This window comes from Cetorhinus maximus, chromosome 12 (genome assembly GCF_964194155.1).
Source record: "Cetorhinus maximus chromosome 12, sCetMax3.hap1.1, whole genome shotgun sequence".
Lineage (NCBI taxonomy): Eukaryota > Metazoa > Chordata > Chondrichthyes > Lamniformes > Cetorhinidae > Cetorhinus > Cetorhinus maximus.
Genome location: NC_135890.1, coordinates 108309738 through 108332443, shown reverse-complemented (window position 1 = coordinate 108332443; position 22706 = coordinate 108309738). Strand labels below are relative to the sequence as shown.

General features: G+C 40.9%; 1 protein-coding gene and 1 long non-coding RNA gene across 2 annotated transcripts in view; one reads left to right on the top strand and one right to left on the bottom strand.

The window, feature by feature from the left end:
- LOC144687829 (uncharacterized) overlaps positions 1–22706 on the top strand; it is a 701476-nt gene that overhangs the window by 22439 nt on the left and 656331 nt on the right. The window lies entirely within an intron of this gene.
- Positions 1–22706, bottom strand: part of hectd4 (HECT domain E3 ubiquitin protein ligase 4) — a 287263-nt gene that overhangs the window by 95170 nt on the left and 169387 nt on the right. The window contains exons 31-41 of the mRNA XM_078554314.1: positions 22094–22235; positions 21248–21414; positions 19928–20074; positions 10116–10300; positions 8946–9099; positions 8424–8704; positions 6985–7174; positions 6125–6206; positions 4684–4886; positions 3578–3713; positions 1627–1809 (exon numbers count right to left, since the gene is read on the bottom strand). Coding sequence (XP_078410440.1) covers positions 1627–1809; positions 3578–3713; positions 4684–4886; positions 6125–6206; positions 6985–7174; positions 8424–8704; positions 8946–9099; positions 10116–10300; positions 19928–20074; positions 21248–21414; positions 22094–22235 — 1870 coding nt within the window. The remainder of the gene's footprint in view (positions 1–1626; positions 1810–3577; positions 3714–4683; positions 4887–6124; positions 6207–6984; positions 7175–8423; positions 8705–8945; positions 9100–10115; positions 10301–19927; positions 20075–21247; positions 21415–22093; positions 22236–22706) is intronic.

Here is a 22706-nt window from a genome sequence, read left to right as displayed (position 1 = left end):
ATGTCATGGAGGGATGGTTGGATTTTCTCTTGTTGGAGATGGTCATTGCCTGGCATTTGTGTGGCACGAATGTTACTTGCCACTTGTCAGCCCAAGTCTGGATATCATCCAGATCTTGCTGCATTTGGACATGGACTGCTTCAGTATCAGAGGAGTTGCGAATGGTGCGAAACACTGTGCAATCATCAGCGAACATCCCCACATCTGGCCTTATGATGGAAGGAAGGTCATTGATGAAGCAGCTGAAGATGGTTGGGCCGAGGACACTACCCTGAGGAACTCCTGCAGTGATGTCCTGGAACGGAGGTGACCGATCTCCAACAACCACAACCATCTTCCTTTGTGCTAGGTATGACTCCAACCAGTGGAGAGTTTTCCCCCTGATTCCCATTGACTCCAGTTTTGCTAGGGCTCCTTGATGCCACACTCGGTCAAATGCGGCCTTGATGTCAAAGGTAGTTACTCTCATCTCACCTCGGGAATTCAGCTCTTTTGTCTATGATTGAACCAAGGCTGAAATGAGGTCAGGAGCTCAGTGGCCCTGGTGAAACCTAAACTGGCTGCCAGTGAGCAGGTTATTGTTAAGCAAGTGCTGGATGATAGCACTGTTGACGACGCTTTCCATTATTTTACTGATGATCGAGAGTAGGCTGATGGGCTGGTAATTGGGCGGGTTAGACTTGTCCTGCTTTTTGTGTACAGGACATACCTGGGCAATTTTCCACATAGCTGGGCTAGGGGCACGACAAGTTCTAGAGCACAAGTCTTTAGTACTATTGCCGGAATATTGTCAGGGCCCATAGCCTTTGCACTATCCAGTGCCTTCAGCCGTTTCTTGCTATCACGTGGAATGAACTGAATTGGTTGAAGACTGGCATCTGTGATGCTGGGGCCTCAGGAGGAGGCTGAGATGGATCATCCACTCAGCACCTCTGGCTGAAGATTGTAGCAAATACTTCAGCCTTATCTTCTGCACTGATGTGCTGGGCTCCCCCATCACTGAGGATGGGGATATTTGTGGAGGTGAATATTTATGAATGGTCTACCACCATTCACGACTGGATACGGCAGGACAGCAGAGCTTAGATCTGATTCAGTGGCTGTGGTTCGCTTAGCTCTGTCCATCATTTGCTGCTTATGCTGTTTGGCACACAAGTAGTGCTGTGTCATATCATATTGTCCCACAATCAGTGTTCCTACAACAAAAGGCAACCCAATTTTTCAAACCTCCATACCTGTATTTCCTCATACAAGTTTACAAATACACTGCTTTGTATTTTTTATGTTGACATTTTGGCCATTATCATCTATAACCCTTCAGATAAAGTCTTGAATTCCACTTATTTTTAGAAACAGCCTTATCAACTTGGGATATTGCCCTTAGTGCCCTGTAATCCATATCTCCAAATACCATAGATCATCCACACATCCTAGGCTCAGAGAACAGTTATTTCTGGTAAAATGAATCACTTTACTACTGACGTCGATCACTCTCAAATAGCAAAGGAACTTCTGGAAGTGCTCACAAATAAACAAGTGGTTTTGATGCATAATCTCCATTAAAATTTAATTTTACAACAAAGGTTTTGCACATGGATACACAAGAGAAATGTGTGGACAGATTACCTGCACTTCAGATCCTATTTTAATGGTCTCTTTGAAGCCCCCAAGAGCACAAAGTGCTGCCACTGCCTGCCGACCAATAGCCTGCAGTTTTGCCAACTTCCTCCCACTGCTACTTCCATTCTCCAAGACACTCTCTGCATATTTACCAAGCTGAGGGATGTACATCAGTGCTCGAGACAGAACCTGAAAGATGGAAAACAAGACTTCAGTAGCATTTAAAAAGGAACCTTGCATTTATACACCTTTAACATAACAAAACACTCCAAGAGATTTTATAATTAGGGTATGGAGGTGAGTTGTGGTGGGGCTGCGGAAGGTGATCATGAATAATTAGGTGGGCTTTTGAAGTGAGAGTTCCTGTGTGTGGAAGAGAGATCATTGTCACTGACCATAGAATGGAAGGAATGGATTGTGCCAAGTAGGATGTGGACAGCACTCTTGGAAGAGTTGAATTTTGTGTTGAGTGCAATGGTCGAGGCCAGTGAACAGGGCATTGGGAATGTTGAATTTGGGGGTAACAAGTGGCATGAGGCATGGTTGAAAATTTCAGCAGTAATGACATACAGGGACAGCTAAAGTAAGGTGATGTTGTGGAAATGGAAATAGCAGTGTTGGTGATGGACTCTGAGGAAGTTGAAGCTCTTAGTTGAGCAGGTTTGCAGGCTAATAGGGAGAGAATGGATTAGATTCTGAGGCAGAGTGTTTCTAGAGAAGGCCAAACTTTGAGCCAATATGCCAGCACATTGGTCATGGCTGAATGCGAAGCATCAGTCGAGAGATGAAACCGGACATCACTGACTTACATGTAAAATCTGTATGCAGATAATGTTGCTGAGGACAACGTAAAGATAAACAATGGGAACGGTCCAAAGAGTTGCAAATTTACATACCAGAAGTGAACATGCAGACGGAAAAGCTGTTGTCATAAATGAGAACACCTTTACCTCAGCACTGGTATCCTGCACGTCCAGAAACCCCATGGTCTAGAACTTGATCCTATCCCCTTCTTCTATGCCCGCTGAGGCTCAACAGAATCATGCTGAAGCTGCTCAACACTGAGCTGAGCTTCAAAAGTCTCATCAAATTAGTTTGTTTCTGCCGACAAGAGTACAAACACTCATGTGCCTACATGTAACTGGAATTGATAGTATCTTTTCAACACAACTGGCATTTAATGAATTGAAAACCTAAATTGAGGATTCTGGCTTAATATAAAACTAACATCAACTCCATTCTAAAATCAGGAGTCAGAACTACAGTAAAACTTTATTGAAACTCATTGTGGGGGAACATGGATGTAGTGGGCGGAACCACAAGTTGCACGAAAATGCTGTAGATGGCTTAAAGGCCACCACAAAAGAATATAGATACAGCAGCAATTTAATTATTCATCTTAACAACCCTCTTATGGAAGAACATAAACTCTGGTAATTAAAATTCTTCCTATACTTAGTCCAACCTGGTGCATTTTTTGTTTGATCTAATTTGATTACCCAATCAAGTTTCGACCCATTCTAAAATGGAGATATTACTGAAAAACGAAATTACAGGGAGCCAGGCTGTTGCTAGTTTCCTAACCCAAAACTAATAACCAGGGCTACATGGATACATTCTATTGGATATGCAGATTAACACCAATTCGGTACTCTCAAACCAATTTCAAATGATTTTTGCAAAACTAAAGCATATTATTGTTGAATTACCAACTCAAAACATATTTGCAGACAATCAAATTTCACAGCCCTTCCTCATTGTATATCACTTTGCTGAATTTGTTGCATAAAAGCCATAAATCACAAAAACTTTAGAAGAGTTACTAGGATGAGGGTCCACAACAACCATCATCCACTGGCTCAAAGCATCAACAACAGTAAAAATCTGGAAGACAATGTTAGAATTCTTTCTTCAAATGAAGTACAAGGCCTACGAGCATGCTTTTTGCTTTGCTTACCTTTTCTGCTGTTGTAGTCCAAATCTGGGCAGTGCTGAACTCAGGAGCCATCAGTAAGTTGTGCAGCAGTGCAATCACCTCTGCAGCCATGCTGTTTGCCACATGGCCACTGATGAATGGTCGGACTGGGTCTGTTCTGCAGGGAGGAAAGGCCAAAAAGAGTCATGTTTTCAAGCCAAAAAAAATTAAAATCAAAGGAAAACATCCAAGACTCAAGACATATTCCAGTTTTAAATTATTCTGGAAAGGAAACATCAAGTTTAAAGATGCCCTCACACTCCCTTTTTAGTAACGTATCTATTGCTTCAACTCTCATCAAATTCTCAAATCAATGCTATAGAAATAAGTGTGCATTGCAAGCACTATTGACTAAGCTGTCCTGGTCCATCTTAGACCCCGATCAAATTGATCTCAGACCAAAAAGAAAAAAAAACTTGCGTGCATATGGCACTTTTCACAACCACAGGATGCCTCAATGAAGTGCTTTTGAAATATAAACAGAAAAAGATGGAAGTACTCAGAAGGTCAAGCAGGACCTGTGCACAGAGAAACAGAATTAAAGTTTCAGGTTGATGACCTTTCATCGATCTGAAATGTTAACTGTTTCTTTCTCTACAGTTGCCTTACCTGTGGAGTGTTTCCAGCATTTTGTTTTAATTTCAGATTTCCAGAGTATTTTACTTTTGTGTAAGAGCTTTAGAAATGTAGCCACTGTTGCAATGTAGGAAACCAGGACAATTGGAATGTTGACAGTACAAGGATGGACAACTACACTTTAATCTTTATTATAACTCATTAAATTAATTTCCAGGAACTTAAAACTGTATATTTTTTTTCATCCCTCAGTTTCCTCTTCTACCTAAAAACAACAGATCGTTGATCCTACCCTTGACATCTGATTACTACTTTTGTTTTATTTTGGCCCCTCTACAACCTGCCTGATGTTCTGTATTCCAGGTCTTGGTCCTGTAACTGGCTTTCATTGAATATGACAATGATATTTTTCAATAGCAGAGCTTGAACAGTTTAACTGTCCTCCACACTGAAAGGGCACACTCCCTCATTATCTGATCATCATTTCTCCTTTCCCTCTCACCATCTCATACCTGGCAAGTTCTGCATTTTTTTCTCTACAGATGGATGTCTGAGCTGTCTTCTTCTTATCGCCAGTTGTCAGTCCACTGGTAGCCTCCTGACTGGCAGCCTCCACTGGTGGTCCCACACTTACAATAAGCCCTGACTGCGCCCATTTGGTAGCCTTGCGTAAGGCTGCAACTGCTTCTTCCGTGATAACTTCACAGTACCCACTCTGCAAACCAAAGATACCATTAGGGTGCCCCAGCAGACATATTTTGTCACTGTAACATTAAATTACTATTCTATTTCAGGGGTAGGTGGTGACGTAGTGGTACTGTCACTGGACTGGTAATCCAGAGACCCAGGGTAATGCTCTGGGGGACCGGGTACGAATCCGACCGCAGCAGATGGTGGAATTTGAATTCAATAAATATCCGGAATTAAAAGCCTAATGATGACCATGAAACCACTGACGCTTGTCATAAAAACCCATCTGGTTCACTAATATTCTCCTTAGGGAAGGAAATCTGCTGTCCTCACCTGGTTTGACCTACATGTGGCTCTGGACCCACAGAAAGAATTTTTTCACCCAGATGGTGGTGGGAATCTGGAACTCACTGCCTGAAAGGGTGGTAGAGGCAGAAACCCTCATAACATTTAAGAAGTATTTCGATGTGCACTTGTGATGCCATGGCATACAAGGCTATGGGCCTAGTGCTGGAAAATGGGATTAGAATAGTTAGGTACTTGTTTGACCGGCACAGACTCGATTGGCCGAAGGGCCTTTTTCTGTGCTGTAGACCTGTTTGACTCTAAATGTGGGTTGACTCTTAAAAATGCCCTCTGAACAAGGGCAATTAAGGGTGGGCAATAAATGCTGGCCTAGCCAGCGTTGCCCATATCCCACGAGCAAATTTAAAAAAAACAAGAAACATCCATTCCACAGACAAGTTGAAAGATTGAACAGTTATTTATCATAATTTAAATTTAACAATAACAAATTTACCCAATTTTTTGATTATACAATGCATGAATTCTCAACTTTTTCAATCAAAAGAAGAACAAAAGTACTTTTTGGGCTTTATTACTCAAACAGAACACGTAAATTCAGAATGTAAGGCATGGATAGCAACTAGTTTGTTTTAGAGAAGGAACTTGTATTTCTTATATGTAGAAAGAATTTATGAGCACTGTACAAGGGAAACCATTTTGCTTGTTAAAAGGAGTTAAAATACTGTTGAAGAACAGTGACTTCTTTCAGCATACAACTGCTCTGATCTGATTTGCTTCAGTCCATATACTTAAAAGAAAAGTTTTATTTTTATGATGTCAAAGGTCTTGCTGAGTGCAGACTGAGCTATGGAGACTTCAAGGCCCCACGATCGATCCTCAGTCTATGCTGAGGATGTTACAATCGTCAAGGTCTTTTACAATTCTGTGAATGGGGCTTAAATTCTCATAATTCCTTACTTTAGTCATATCCCGATCCATCTTCACTACTTTCTCCATATTGGCTCCTGTGCCCAGTCGGAAAGGACGTCCCTCTGAGCTACTACAAAGTAGAAAATTGCAATTGTATAAAAGCACAACTGGACATTTACTTCACAATTGTATCGTCACCTCAGCTGATACGGGCTATATCACTCTGTATAGACATGAAAGATCATCTAGTATTTCTAAGACTGTTCAGGGAGTGTACCACCTTCCTAGTGAAAATACAGCTTAGCCCATGACTAATTTTGGATTGAGCCCCAAGTTTTCAAAAAAAAGGGCTTTTCATATACCAGTCCTAATTTAGTGAACTATCACCAACAGCTCAGTGGTAATCACAGATTAAATTTGAATCTGAATTATATAAACAAGGAAACTTCCAGATTCAATTAATGGTCCATAAGTTAACCAATCTGAGCCGAGTGTGTTTTGGGGGCATAACAAATAGTCTCAGAGCTACGAAGAGGGAAAAAAAGCAAGGTTGCTACTTCTGTTTCATTCTGGAAAGCATGCGAGTGTGGATATGAGTTGTGACATAATGGACATTCAAGCTCTAATGTTTTGATTCACAATTTGTGCTAAATCAGACAAAAATGGTGTCTGCACAGGTGGACTGCATGAGTGTGGACAGGATTGGAATCCATTGCAATCCTAGGCCCCAACCTCTGGTCAAATAGCCTGCTGACATTTCCTGTCCAGGCTTACACAAAACCTAGGGGTATGAAACCTCCAGGGTGAGGTGTTAAAGAAAAGCCAGTGCTGTAGGATTATAACCCAGCATCTTCAGGTCGAGGGGGAAATAGGTGGGGGAAAAAGGAGAACAGTTCTTCTGCACCTACCTGAGTAATGGCTGAAGGACTTCATGGGATGACTGATCTTCACGTTTATGAATTAAGATCGACAGTTTACCATCTATTGCCTCGCTTTCCTCTCCACCGTCTTTTTCTGTTTTTATTGAGTTCTTTGGGCTGGATTTTGTAAAGGAAGAACCAGCTTCTGATGTGCTGGGAGACAGCACAGTTTGACATCCTGAGAACAGAGTGTTAAATGTTCAGGTTCTGAAGCAAACAGATCTGGCCAATACTGCTCTGTCGGAGTGCCAGATTGCCTGCTACTAGGCTACTGAGGCTATGTGAGCACTCAAGGCAAAAATTTAATTGTGCCATTTCCTCACTTTAGACTATTCAAGACTAGCCCCACCAAATAATTCTACAACGACAGTGCATAGTCAGTTTTTGACATCTTACTAACACCAACAATTCCCACCATGAAACTTAATAGTTACCCCAATAAATAAACTTGTTTGTGCTGTTAGTGGTTCACAGTTGGAGCAACAAGATTGCTATACCATACATCAGCACATTTGGGTTAGTGGAGGGAAGAAAACACCACGTCTGTCTCTGATCAACAATTTGTCAACTCTTGCAGAGTCTGCATGTATGGATTGGAGCTCAGGATGGGAAAAGGCTCAGCTCTGATGCCCCTTTTGAGGAGTAGCCTACTAACATTAAACTGTCTAGGCGCAAAAACAAAGAATGACCACTACTATGAGCACTGGATGAGCTGATGCCAAAAAAACCTGATACCAGCAAGACAATACCTTCAGGGAAGGACTTAAAGAGAGGCAAATGATAAAAAAAAACAGAACTTAAGCCCTTGGTTTCAGGTAAATAGCACCTTTTCGACTCCCAAAGCTTTAGGAAAATGCTTGTGCAATCATTAGGCTTAAGCCACAAAATTAATTTAAAAAAAAACACTAATCATGGACAAGTGCCAGTCATGGCGATGATAGTACCACACCAGCTTCAGACACTAATGTCATTTTTCAACAGCTCTGTTCTCTCAGTGACGGTGCAGAAATCTCCTGGACCTCAGCACCTAACCTTGCTACAGTATCGCCCTTGAGCCGGAAGGTTATGGCTGCCTGAAAACAGTTCTTTCAATATAAAAATATACATACAATGGTCCACATCACCTGCAAACCAAAAACACACCAGGAACCAACGGCTTTCATAGAATAATTTCTTACCATAAAGGGATGGTAGTTTGCATGTTTTATAGTTATACAAAAAACTGCCTTAAGATGAAAGACCAAGAGTTGAACTGATTACTTTTGGAGTGAAAGAGAAACCCACTTGCCAAATCCAAGGCAAGGACAAGTAGATAGGTTTTAAATGGTTTGGGGCTGGGAGGGGGGAAAGCAGATTAGTAATATTAAGTGGCAAAAGTTCTCTTTCCAATTTAGCTGTACATTGCTAGTCATTGGCCAGCAACTTACCTGGTACAACATAATCAGCAAGCTTAGCTAACAGAAGTGATGCAATATTTGAAGCAGGGTCACCAGGATCATCCTGTTCATTGTCCAGGGAAGGTACAGAATAGCTCCATGGAGGCAGTTCCACATTCCCACAATCTTCCACACTCATGAGAGGCAAGGCAGCACGGCAGAGTTGAAGGATAATGAGTACCAGCTTGGGGGATGGTCGCTGGTCTAGCAACAATGAAAGGAGCTTTGACACGCAGGCAGGCTGGCTGAGGATTGCTTTACCAATCTGACTTCTAATAAAAATCAGAGATAAAGTGTATGATTAAGTGACTGAGAAATTTACTTCACTAGCTTACAAAAGTCATATACGCAGAATATATTCCAGGCAAGATAGCCTCTGCTTGAAATATCAATATATTGTATATTGTAAATCGCTATGTGCCTGAGATTCACTAAAGTTTCAAACTGTACACAGACCTTACTGACTGCACCCCTAATCAACTGTTTCCTTAAATGTGCTGTTACATTCCCTACCTGGAAAGATCATTTAGGAGGCTGAGTACATCCTGCAGCGCGTCATTTCCTGCTGCTTGATTCCCACAGCACTCAGTAGCACGGGCAAGATGATTGGTTAATAGGCTTGACACTTGGCGAGCTAACCCAGAATGAACTGCATTTGTGGATACACCTGGTTGGGGGAAATGAAATGCACATTAAAGGTACTAGTAGTAATAAGTAATCCAGTCTCTTGCACAAACTTTCCAATTCAACATAGCGCAATTGGACAATGGCCCAACATCCCAAGCCAAAAACGAGTTGAAGACCCACAAAAACTAAAGTTTTAATCTTGAACTGAAGGAAACCCATTTTAAGAAAAACTCACAGGTTCAGTTTTTTTGAGGGATAGCTATAATAAAAAGACAAAGTGAAATAAGTTGACTTTATGAAACTTGGCTTACACTGTGTTTGGTGGGCATACATTTACTTGTTTATTCTTATATATTTAACTATAGCCCTGACTGCTTTCCACATGACCGGTTGTCCCCTGGGTGCTTCACAAAACCACTTATCAAAGTGTACTTTAACTACAGTATGGAAGAACCCAATGCTGTTCCACAATCAACCAATTGGTGGAGCACTTGTAGCAGCAAAGAGCTTCAATGTTAGTTCTTCATTCCACAGAACAGGAACAATTTTCACAAGACATCCTCTAGCCAGTTGCCCAACACGGAACACAGAAAAGGGATCTTACAATTGTAGGAAACAGACTGAAGTTACAAGCAGCCCTTCACCTCCAAATGGACAACATTGAACATAGGGAACAAGCAAACTGGCCTTTACTACAAGGAAGTGGTCAACACCCCTTTTTTGAGGTTGAGGAAAGGGAAGAATTTGAGGTAAAACTACTAGCAGGGCTATCAGAAAGAGATCATTGACTTTTTTTTTAACCAAAGAACACTTCTCATTGAATCACAGAATATTTTCACAAAACCAGCAGGAATCTTCAGGTTTCATCTTAACTGACACAAAGTGAAAAGCCATGATACATTGTGCGGGACACAAACCAAGGCCAAACAGTGCAAAAAAGACAAAATCAGTCAGGAACTAATGAATAATGCTAAGCAAGGGTTTTAGTAGATCAAAGGTCATAACAAATGAAGGGTGGGAGCAGAGAGGCAAGTTACTTTTATGAATAACTCTCACCTTCTTCTTTCTCCCACTCCACACAGCGATTAGCTAGTACCTGGAAAGCAGCCCAGGCCATAGTAGCTACCTTCTGTTTCCTGGTCTGTTTTTCACTCGAGCTACTTTCTCGCTGGCTAGTCAGGCTACAGAGTCTGTCCATGAGCTGCACCAAGCCACTACGCACCAGACATTTCTCCTCACTCCTAAACATGGGGTAACAAAAAGATTTTTAAATATGCAGAACAATACATCAGAAAAGAGGCTGTAACAAAAAGTAAAATTCCACAAACACTGCGATTAACAGCAGCTTGCACTGTCAAACAAATCCTTTTGGAGTTTCTAGACTGTTTTCCTGGCTGTACAAGGCTCAATTACTTGGAACAAAAGTTGATAATTATGCCTTTAAAATTTTATCTTTCCCATAATCTCCCTTAATGATAATGCATGGTTACATGGCTCCCAATCGCTTCTATTGTGCTATTCTGAGGTCAACTTAACCAGTGAATGTTGGCAGACTGCCTTCCATGTCCCTCAATATGAAATAATCCATTTTCACCTTGTGCACGTTTTCCTTCATTCCAGGATAACTGGATACTGACCAGAGATAGGAGCTTTGGTTGATTTTCTCTGACCCGAGGACAGAGAACAATTGTAACTCTCCTGCTGCCAGCGCAACTGAGATCAACTAACTCAACACATACTGGTAATCTAAACAGCTGCTTTAAAAACATTTGGATTTAAAGTGGTTTATTAATATGTACAATCGGTGACTATTTAGGTTATGTAGCCTGGCAAACTTCAGCTGCATCAGTGCCAGTACGATGTTCCTCAAGGAAGCATGCGCAGTGTGCAATGGTATATGTTCAGCTATGCTGGATGACCTACATTGGCTCCAGGTCCAGATTATCTTGAATTTAAATTTCTTATCTTTGTGCTCAAAACCCTGCATGGCCTAATCCTGCCCACCCTTTCTCTGAAACCTCCTTCAGCCCTACAATCCTGAGATCTCTCTGCTCCTCCATTTCTGATCTCTCGTACTTCCCCAACATTAGTAGCTGTGCTTTTAGCTGCCTAGGCTCCAAGCTCTGAATTCTCTCTCTAAACCTCTCCCCCTTTAAGATGCCTCTTAAACCAAACTTTTGATCACCTGTACTAATACCTATATGTAGCTCAGTGTCAAAAGTTTGGTTGATAGTGCTCCTGGAAGGGCCTTAGGATTTTTTACATTAATGGTGCTATATAAATGCAAGTTTCTGTTGTTGAAAGTCTATGCAATAGCTGACTGAATGTTCAACAGTTAAAATGCAGGCCTTACTAAACACAAATAAAATTAAATCTGGCAAATACATGAACATTGCAGAAGTTCCACAGGACAATTAATGGATATATAGTTACATTCTGATGTGCAAGGGGAACTGTACCAGCTGGTTAGTTCTGGAACCAAGCAGTCTATTAATGTCATTAATTGATCATGTATATATGAAACCAAACTGTGATGATGCATTGAACTGTAGGTCAGATTCTTAAACAGAACTTATATAGGCATCAGATGTCAGTTGCACAAAGTTAAACACAAAATACACTTCACTTTCTTCCAGACAAGTATTTTTTTTATATATAAACAGCTGGATAAAATGTATCTACAGTGTATTTATTCCCTATGGGGTTAACAATGTAATGATTAGCCCAGCCTAGACAACTAGTACCCTGGTTGAACTGACTGGTTAGCACAGGCTAAGGAATAAATCTTTGTTTTCACATGTCTGCTGCTGACACTCAACCTACCTCACCAGTATTTCTCTCGACACCCATTAAAACCTACCTCTTTGATCAAGCTTTTGGTCAAGGGACCTAATAATATCTTATGTGGCTTGGTACCATATTTTGTTTTATAATGCTCCTATGAAATGCCTTTGGATGTTTTTGAGGCACTCACTGCAAACCTGCTGAGCCAACTTTTACCATGTGGAAACAATGTCATTTCTTTCCGAATGAGAATCACTGCAAAGCTAGTTATATTGTAGTCATACCATCTATTCCGGGAGGCATATGAGCAGTGTACAAGGTCTGCAGAGTCAAAATCAGAATTTCTGCAATATTCAGTTTGCAGGTCAGTCACATTCCAATTTGTAAACTTGCAGAACTGGAAAAATGCTGACATCTGCATTCCTTGCACGTTGGAAATATTTCAAAAGGAAAAACATTAATTTGTGTATTTGAAGAATCCCATCAATTGCAAAATTTCCTTTGATCTCCAGAACTGCTTCCCAGCAATCACAATTTTAATTGGTCAATGCTGTTCAATGAATGAAAAAAAAATTTCAGTGTTCCAAATATCTAAGGAAAACCCAGTTCATCCAAGACTGGACATCAGGCAAGCAGCCTGACTATCGAGATGTAGTAGGAAAGTCAAGAGGTGGTGATTGAAAACGTTATGATCCCATTAGGGATCATTAACATTTAAAGAGAGATCCAAACCTAGTAATTAACATACAGAACTACGCCACAAGATTTCACATTTTTAAACAAAAATGGACTTTACTGTATATAAAAAGGAATGAAGCAGTAAGCACCATTAACCTAACACTATAGTTCGTAAAGACTCATGCTATAAACTCAGTTCTAATTATTCCCCCCCCACAGGAGATTCCTTATATGTTACAAGAATCTTAAAGGTTCATTAATTTTTCCTGGTACCAACCCACAAGATATGCCATAGCCCTCCAGAATTCAATTTAATTCTCTTCAATGTTACTGTTATTTTCTGAGGTAATATTTTATGGCGATCCTTCCATTAGCTTTTTGGCGAAGTAATCCTCCAATTTTTAATACCTCATGACTGTGGAAGTCTCAGCTCTTTGTTCTGGTTGCCAGCAGATATCCAACTGCCTTCTCACAGCTTCCAAGCTAACTCTGCTGACTGCTTTCTGCCACAAGACTCTGAGGGCCACTGTAGATTTCTTCTGCTAGCTGCAAACTAGGCAAATCTTCCAGTTGCTTTTTCCCTAGGCAAAACTCAAGCTGAGCTTGAGCTCCATCCCCATTCTGTACAGTGAATGACAAAGTTAATATTTTCTCTGCTTAGAAGTGCTGGCCTGACTAACAATCATCTCCTGCTGGCGCTCTCAATCTAGTGAGATACAATCTACACCAAGGCAAAACTGCAACTGCCTGTTTTCTGGCTAACACTCAACTTTGACAAAAGGACCTTCTACCCCGCCACAGTACATCTCTATGACAAAATGGCATGCTTTGGGGTGGTCTCAAACAGAAGTGTAAATGAATTATTTTACCTTCAATAGAACTCTGATTCTGTAACCCATATGAATAATACATATTTCTGTTGTATGTAACTGTCCTATCTCCAGACTCCCTGGTTCCACTAAGAGGCCTAGAGATGGGCCACCCATTGTTTAAGTTTTTATTCACTTCCAGTCCTGACCTTGTAAGATAAACACAGGTTAATTAAACCTCGGCTTGTTTGATCTGCCTTTACATTATGGTTTATCATCAGTTTATTAACTAGGCTTTTCCCTATCTTACATTTAACCCTTTAATTCCTAAAAGTTATATTCTAAAACATATGAATTATGAACTAGATATCCACAACAAAAGATAGAGCTGGGTGTTGCAGCATACATGTGGAACCTAATGCTCTGTCTTTGGATGATGTCACCAAAGGGTAGCATGTGGATGAGGAAGAGGAGGGATAAGGATATGAACACAGAGCAGGAGTAGGCCATTCGGCCCCTTGAGCCTGCTCCACCATTTAGTAAGATCATGGCTGATCTGATAGTAATCTCGAATCTGCATCCCACCTACCCTCGATAACCTATCACCCCCTTGCTTACCAAAACTCTATCCACCTCTGCCTTAAAAATATTCAAAGACTCTGTTTCCACCGCCTTTTCAGGAAGAGAGTTCCAAAGACTCATGACCTTCAGACAAAATTTCACCTCATCTGTTTTAAATGGGCGACCATTATTTTTAAACAGTGACTCCTAGTTCTAGATTTTCCCAAGAGGAAACATCCTCTCCACATCCACCCTGTCACGACCCCTCAGAATCTTGCATGTTTCAATCAAGTCGCCTCTGACTTTTCTAAACTCCAGCAGGTACAAGCCTAGTCTGGCCAACCTTTTCTCACAAGACAACCCACCCATATTAGTCTGGTAAACCTTCTCTGAACGGCTTCCAATGTCATTTACATCCTTCCTTAAATAAGGTGACCAATACGGTGTACAATACTCCAAATATGGTCTCACTTGTGCTCTGTATAACTGAAGCATAACCTCCCCACTTTTGTATTCAATTCTCCTTGCAATCAATGATAACATTGTTAGCTTTCCTAATTACTTGCTGTACCTGCATTAGTCTTTTGCAATTCATGCACTAAGACACCCAGATCCCTCTGCAACTTCTCACCATTTAGATATGTTTCTCTTTTATTCTTCCTGCCAGAATGGATGATTTCACATTTTCCCACATGATACTCCATTTGCCAGATCTTTGCCCACTCACTTAACCTATCTATATCTTTTTGCAGCCTCCTTATGTCCTCTTCACAACTTACTTTCCTACCTATCTTTGTGTCATCAGCAAATTTGGCAACTATCCCATCCGTTCCCTCATCCAAGTCATTTAAATAAATTGTAAACAGTTGAAGTTCCCAGCACTGATCCCACACCATTCGTTACATCTTGCTAACCTGAGAAAGACTCATTTATGCCTGCTCTCTGCTTCCTGTTAGCCTGCCAATCTTCTATCCATGCTGATTTCCATGAGCTTTTTTTTCCCACAATAACATTTTATGTGGCACTTTATCAAATGTCTTCTGGAAATCTAAGTATAGTATATCCACCGGTTCCCCTTTATTCACAGCACATTACTTCCTCAAAGAACTCCAATAAGTTGGTTAAACATGATTTCCCTTTCACAAAACCATGTTAAATCTGCCTGATTACTTTGAACTTACCCAAGTGCCCTGTTATAGCTTCTTTAATAATAGCTTCTAACATTTTCCCATGACAGACGTTAAGCCAACTGGCCTGTAGTTTCTGGCTGTCTACCTCTCTTTTTGAATAATGGAGTTACATTTGCTATCTTCCAATCTAATGGGACCTTCTCTGAATCTAGGGAGTTTCAGAAAATTAAAACCAAAGCATCTGCTATCTCACTAGCCGCTTCTTTTAAGAGCCGAGGATGAAGTCCAGCAGGGCCTGGGCACTTGTCAGCTCGCAGCTCCAACATTTACTCAGTACCACTTCTCTGGTGACTGTAATTTTCCCGAGTTCCTCCCTTCCTTCCATTTCCGATTTATAGCTCCTTCTGAGATGTTATTTGTATCCTCTATTGTGAAAGCTGATGCAAAATACTGGTTTCAAATCATCTACTATTTCCTTGTTTTCCATTATCAATTCTCCAAACTCACTTTCTATAGGGCCAACACTCACTTTGTTAAAAACAAAAATAAAAATACCTGGAAAAACTCAGCAGGTCTGACAGCATCTGCGGAAAGGAGCACAGTTAATGTTTCGAGTCCGTAGGACTTTTCAACAGAACTAAGGAAAAATAGAAAAGAGGTTCGCTGCTCCCAATGCAGTTTCCTCTGCATTGGAGAGACCAAACGCAGATTGGGTGACCGATTTGCAGGATACCTTCGGTCTGTCTGCAAGCATGTCCCAGACCTCCCTGTCGCTTGCCATTTCAACACTCCACCCTGCTCTCATGCCCACATGTCCGTCTTTGGCCTGCTATATTGTTCCAGTGAAGCTCAACGCAAATTGGAGCAGCAGCACCTCATCTTCCGACTAGGCACTTTACAGCCTTCTGGGCTGAATATTGAGTTCAACAATTTCAGATCATGAACTCTCTCCTCCATCCCCACCCCCTTTCCGATCCCCCTTTTTCCCAATAATTTATATAGATTTTTCTTTCCCCACCTATTTCCATTATTTTTAAATGTATTTCCATCCATTGTTTTATCTCTACCTTTTAGCCTATTTTGATTCCTTCCCCCCAACCCCACCCCCACTAGGGCTAACTGTACCTTGCTCGTCCTGCTTTCTACCCTTAATGTCACCTATTAGCACATCCCTTAGATAATATCACCACCTTCAACACCTCTTTGTCTTTTGTCTATGACATCTTTTGTCTATCTCCACCTATCACTGGCCCTCTATCCAGCTCTACCTGTCCCACGCCCCCCCCCCACCTTAAACCAGCTTATATTTCACCTCTTTTCTATTTTTCCTTAGTTCTGTCGAAGAGTCATACGGACTCGAAACATTAACTGTGTTCCTCTCCGCAGATGCCGTCAGGCCTGCTGAGTTTTTCCAGGTATTTTTATTTTTGTTTTGGATTTCCAGCACCCGCAGTATTTTGCTTTTACTCACTTTGTTAACTCGTTTCTTTTTATTTAAAATATTTATAGAAACTCCTGCTACCCATTTTTATATTTCTGGCTAACTTTCTCTCCTACTCTAATTTTTCCCTCCTTATTAATCTGTGAGTCATCCTTTGCTATTCTTTGTATTCTGTCCAATCTTCTGGCCTTCCACCTATCTTTGCACAACTGTATACGTTTTTCTTTAATCTTTCTAGTTAACCACTGATGGTGTCTCCGTCCCTTGGATTTTTTCTTACTCGTTAGATTGTATCTATTCTGTGTATTCTGAAATATCCCCTTAAATGTTTGCCACTGCATCTCTATTGATCTATCCCTCAACCTAATTTGCCAATTCACTTTAGCCAGCTCTGCTATCATGTCCTCATAATTGCCCTTATTTAACTTTCAAACTATAGTTTTGGACCCAATCCTCTCTCCCTCAAAGTGAATGTAAAATTCAATCATATTACGGTTGCTGTTACCTCAGGGTGCCTTCACTATGAGATCATTAATGAATCCCATTTTGTGGACCTGGATAGATAAGAACTAACAGGAGGCAGCTCCATGAATACCCACATTCGTGATGATGACAGAGTACAGCACGTGAGTGTGGGAGAGCCAAGGTTGAAGTATTTGCAGCCATCTTTAGCTAGAAGTGCCTTATGGCCTACTGCTGAGATGAGCATCATGTCTCAGCTGATAGAGAAACTGCTGAGCGTACTGGATATTATAAAGATTATGGGCCCTGACAACTCCCTGACAGTAGTGCTGCAGAAAGGGCCGTGCAGCTACAACACTGGCTTCTACCCACCCAAGTGGAAAATTTCCCAGGTATGTATTTTTTCATTAAACAGTAAAAAGCCAATCTGGCTAAATACTGGCCCATCAGTCTACTTTCAATCATAAACGATGTGACAGAAGGTGTTGACCACAGTGCTATCAAGCAGCACTTACTCACCAATGCTAAGTTTGGGTTCCGTCAGAGCCACTCAGCTCCAGATCTGGTCCAATCATGGACAAAAGAGCAGAATTCCAGAGGTGAGAAAAGAGTGACTGACCTTGACATCAAGGGAGCTGTTTACTGAGCATGGTATTAATGAGCTCTAAGAAAACTGAATCAATGGGAATTGGAGGACAACTTTCCACTGAAACATCATAACGAGCACAAAGGCTGATGGTTGTAGTTGTTGGAGGCCCAGGACATCATTACAGGCGTTCATCGGAGCCGTTTGCTAGGCCCAACCATATTCAGTGGTTTCATCAATGACCTTCCCTCCATCAGAAGGTCAGAAATGGGGATATTTGGCTGATTACTGAAAAGCATTCAGTATCATTCGCATCTCCTCAGATACTGAAGCAGACAAGCAAGGCTGGACAACATTCAGGCTTAAGTTGATAAAGGGCAAGTAACATACGCACCACACAAATGCCAGGTCATCTCTAACGAGAGAGAATCTTACTATCTCCCATTCACAGTCAATGGAATTACCATCCCCCGCTAGCAGCATTTGGGGGTTGGGGGGGGGAGGGGGGGGTTATTGTCCAGAAATTGAACTGGAGTAGCCACACCAATGTTGTGACTGCAAGAGGTCAGAAGCTGTGAATTCAGCAGCGAGTAACACATCTCCTAACTCCCCAATGCCTTTCCATCGGCTACAAAGCACCAATCAGGAGTGCAATGGAATGCTTCTCACTTACCTGGATGAATGCAGCGCCAACACCCAAGAAGCTTGACATCACCTAGGGCAAAGCAGCCCACTTGTTGGCAACCTACGCCCCATTTTAAACGTTGACTCCCTCCATCACTGGGGCACAATGACTGCAGCAATTCACCAAGACTGCATCAACAGCACCTTCCTAACTCTCAACCTCCGCAGGCTATTAAGAACAAGGGCAGTAGGTGCACAGGAACACTACCTATCACACTGACTTGGAACTATATCACCATTCCTTCATCAGTACTGGGTCAAATCCTGGAATTCCCTGTCGAACGACATGAGTGCACCTATAACAGAGACTGCAGTGGTTCAAGAAGGCAATTCAACACCACCTACTCAAAGAAAATTATTGCCAGCAAAAACCACATCCCATGAATGAATAAAAAATAAAATAAATAGGTGCTCAGAGAGGAAGCTAAACCATTGCTGGAAACAATCTCACTATAAAAATAGATATTGTTGAAAAAAAGGAGAGACTTTTTGTCGAAGCTTTTCATCAAGGCTTCATATATTAGTAAAACACAGGGCCCTGTTCTTTGCAGACAGAAAGAACATGTACACAGATTTCGCCTGTTTCAGCCAAATAAAAGAAGTGACAGCCATTCACTGGTTCATTCCCTAGGACAATGTCTTAAACAGAGTGAAGTTGCCTGGTTTAAAGTTCAAACAATGCTTGGCAGTTAACTGTCAATCACCATCAACTGGTACACTCTCCATGGCACCGCCTCTACCAGAGTGAACTTGCCAACCAATCAGCACTTCTCATACAGCATCAATAGGTTGTTTCCCCTGACATTGGTATTTTCTTGCGAATTGTCCTGATGAGTGCAAGATAAAAAACTTAAACAAAAAAGTCTCCTTTTTCATCAATACTCAAATTCTGTACTAACAAACGACTATGATTAGATAGTTAATAGTGAGGGCTGTTCCACTGAGCTAGACAACAGAAAAGAGGCATTGCAGGTGGTGGGGGTGGTCAACAGTGTCAAAGTTTGTAGAGAGGTAAAGGACAGGCAATGCTTCAACAGTCACGCAGGATATTATTTGTGACCTTGGTATGCGCCATTTTAGTATTGCGGCAGGGACAGAAACCTAAATCTGATGGGAGAGGTTGAAGCATGGAGTTGTGGGAAAGGTGTACATGCATTTGAAACAAAAACATGCTCAAGAGTTTTAGCAAGAAAATGGAGGTTAGAGGTGGGATTGTTGTTTTCCAGGAAACAGGAAAAATGGTGGATTTTCGGGAAATGATGGAAATTTTGGAAGAGAGGAGGACAGTGTATAAGGTGAGGAAAGCACTTACAATTCAGCTAGCATGGGACCAAGAACGGATTTGCATTATCTCCAAGTTTAGTGAGAATAGAAGGTGGGAGTCATAGATAAAATGATTTGGACAGGGCATGAGGAGAGACAGAAGAGAAAGAGAAAAATGTGGATTCAAGGCTACAGTGTGTGATTAGTAGCAGAGGCACTGAACAGATGGTGAGGTCCACGAGTTCCTTGCACTTGGTGGTTAGTGGCGAGGGTGGAGGCAACAAAGGCACGTAAACCAGTCCTAATTAAAAATATATCCTAACCGGTGAGGCCCACATAAGCAACTATTTAATATGATGTAGTCTTTGTTATTTGGAAATCATTTAAATATGGAGTACAACAATAATTGGACCAATAGATAATTTACCTCAGTATTCTGTGAAATGCTGTGAGAAGCACAGGCTGCCTACCTGGTGTATGGTATAGTACAAAGAAGGCCAATGCTATTGGCACAGGCTATTGGATATCGGGCACAAAGTGAAACAACTGATGTCATGGTCTCGCCAAATGCCTCCTGAACCTGCTCCACCATCCCTCCACACGTCAGCTCTTCAATCCTGAGGGAACAGAAACACATATTTATCAATGGGAAACAACATTGTTTATTAGTTGCAAAATAGCTTCCTTCCAACACTTAATGAATGGAATTCAGTTGCTAAAGTGTAAATCCTTCAAATTACATGTACAGAAATTTGTGTCAAACAATCCTGTGAATCTAACTAAATTTGTTTTTAAAACTTCAATTATCTGCTCTCTTATTCATCAATCTTGCTGATATCCTGGAACATGATCTTTAGGAGATCTCTTTTAAACTATCAGGTGCCACATTGCTGGATTACACATCAGTATTAATTCAAGAGTGTTTTTTGCTGCATTGGTAACCAAGAAGGAAACAGTAAGATTAATGGGATAGAGTGGGAAAAAAATAAGTTGAATAGAGGAACAAAAAGAATTTAAACATTTTAATATGAAATTGGGCAAGGAGAATTATACCTTCTCTCCAACCTAGGAAAATTTGCTTAAACCTTTTCAACATTGTCTGTTTACAATTCTGCAGGTAATAGGTAATAGTTGCCCAGCATCACATTCAATTGCTTCACTTCAGCTCTCTTCCTGGTAGCTCTCGACCAGGAAGGCGCATCAAATGGAATTCAATATATCGGACTAGGGAATAAAGAGAGATCCAACTCACTTTGTTGGAAATGTATCCCTGGCTGGACAATTATGAAGCAGCAATACTACCAGCCAGTAGGCAATTTCTCCCTGCATCTAAAGTTGGAGGAGGAGGCTTGGTGAATGGCTGCGCAAGAAAATGGAGCAAGGGAGAGGGAAAATATGCAGATAATTAACAATAATACATAAAGATGACAATAGGGGAAGCAGTCTCAATCCAATCCCTATGGCCCTATCGCACATGCACGGTCACAAGGATGCCTGATAAGAAAAAATTAAAGTGTGTGTTGGGACTAGCTCTTCTGAGATTGAGGCTGAGGCATGTTACTGGAGTAGAACAGAGACACACTTCTCATTCACTCAAAGTAACATCCCTCATCTTGTTGAGTATGAAGCCAGTGTTTTTAAAAAGATAGATGTGCAGCACATTGATTTTGTTTTCTCTTCTGATGCTACAAATCCCTTGTGCTGCCATGTCCCAAAGTTTACTTTGTCTCAGAGTTTCTTTGTAAAGAATAGTCATTTTTTGTTCACAATTCAACCAGTCAGCATCTTACCTTGGTCCGCCTTGAAGGACTGTGGTTACAGGTCCCACCAAATGAGTGACACCACCGACTCGGACTGCTGCTGTCAACAGCTCACGCATGTGAACCAGGGCCTGTTTTCTTGTGTTACCACGCCGCCATCGGGTCTGGGCAGCTAAAAGGAAACTACTGCTCGACACCTAAAGCAAAATAAGACTATAACTTCTGAATGCTGTTTGCATAACTCAATGACAACTTCTCCATCCTCATTTAATGGGGTAATGAAAAAAGCTTGTAACATTACATCAGTAATTAATTACTGATACTGGCAAATGGGTGCATTTATAGATCAATAGAAAGATGGTAATATATGTACAATTTAAATGTAATCAAAATACTTAGCAGTTATAAACTATTTAAGTCTTCAAGAGCAAAGGTGATAAATGAGTTCAGGCATGTTTTAGCCCGGTGAGATAATATGTACAATTACAGATGTACTGGAGCAAATATAAATATAAAAAATATATATTTTTTAATATACATTTAATATATGTGTGTATATATATATATATAAAAATAAATACAAGTACAAGTACAAATACAAAATACAAATTGAGTTAAAGATGTTCAATCCAAGGAGTACAAAACAGAAGAGCGCAACTTCCATGAAATCACATTTTATCCTAATATATTGCACCACAATCTCCAAAAGTCGATCCTGCAACAACTTAGCATTTCAAATTTTAATTTATTTTGACATAATGCATTACATCCGAACATATAATTATGTATTTGCTCCTTATCTAAATTGGTTCATTTCAGACTTATCCAATAATCTTGGAAATAAAGTATAATTACAAATAAAAATTTTGCACTTACAGCCTGGTCAGGATTTGTCCCAATGAAAGCAAAGAGCTGTCCAAGCAACACGCTGTACGTTGGCTTGTCGCGGCTATCCTCAATAGTCAGGGACTGAAGCAGAGTGAAGGAGCTGCTCCGATGACTATTCCCATGGCGTCTCCTGCAAACAAGACCGACAAATCCTCAGACATCTGTAGCATAGAAATTATTGTGCTATTAATGCAGAATACTTACTGTATAATAATACTTAATGGGCTATGTGCATGCACCCCAATAATAATTTCCAGACTTAAATATGTCACCAAAAATGTGTACCTGTTCAATTTATACTTTTGCCCAAATTTAGCATTTTGAAATATAAACCCTCCCCTCTCCAATCCAAAAAATCTGCTGAAAGTATTTAATAGGGGTGAAAAATTTCGGGAAAAAACAAAAACAGTGCTTTCTGTTGCAAGTAGTCTCCCACTGATTATTTTAAAAAATATTCTTCCATCAGCTTTTTAAAATCCTATCTTACTATTTTGACTCCCTTTCCCTCTAGCACCTTCCAAACATACGACATGACCGCCGAGAAGAACAAAAGCCAGCAGGTGCACAGGAACACAACCACTTGCAACTTCCCCTCCAAGTC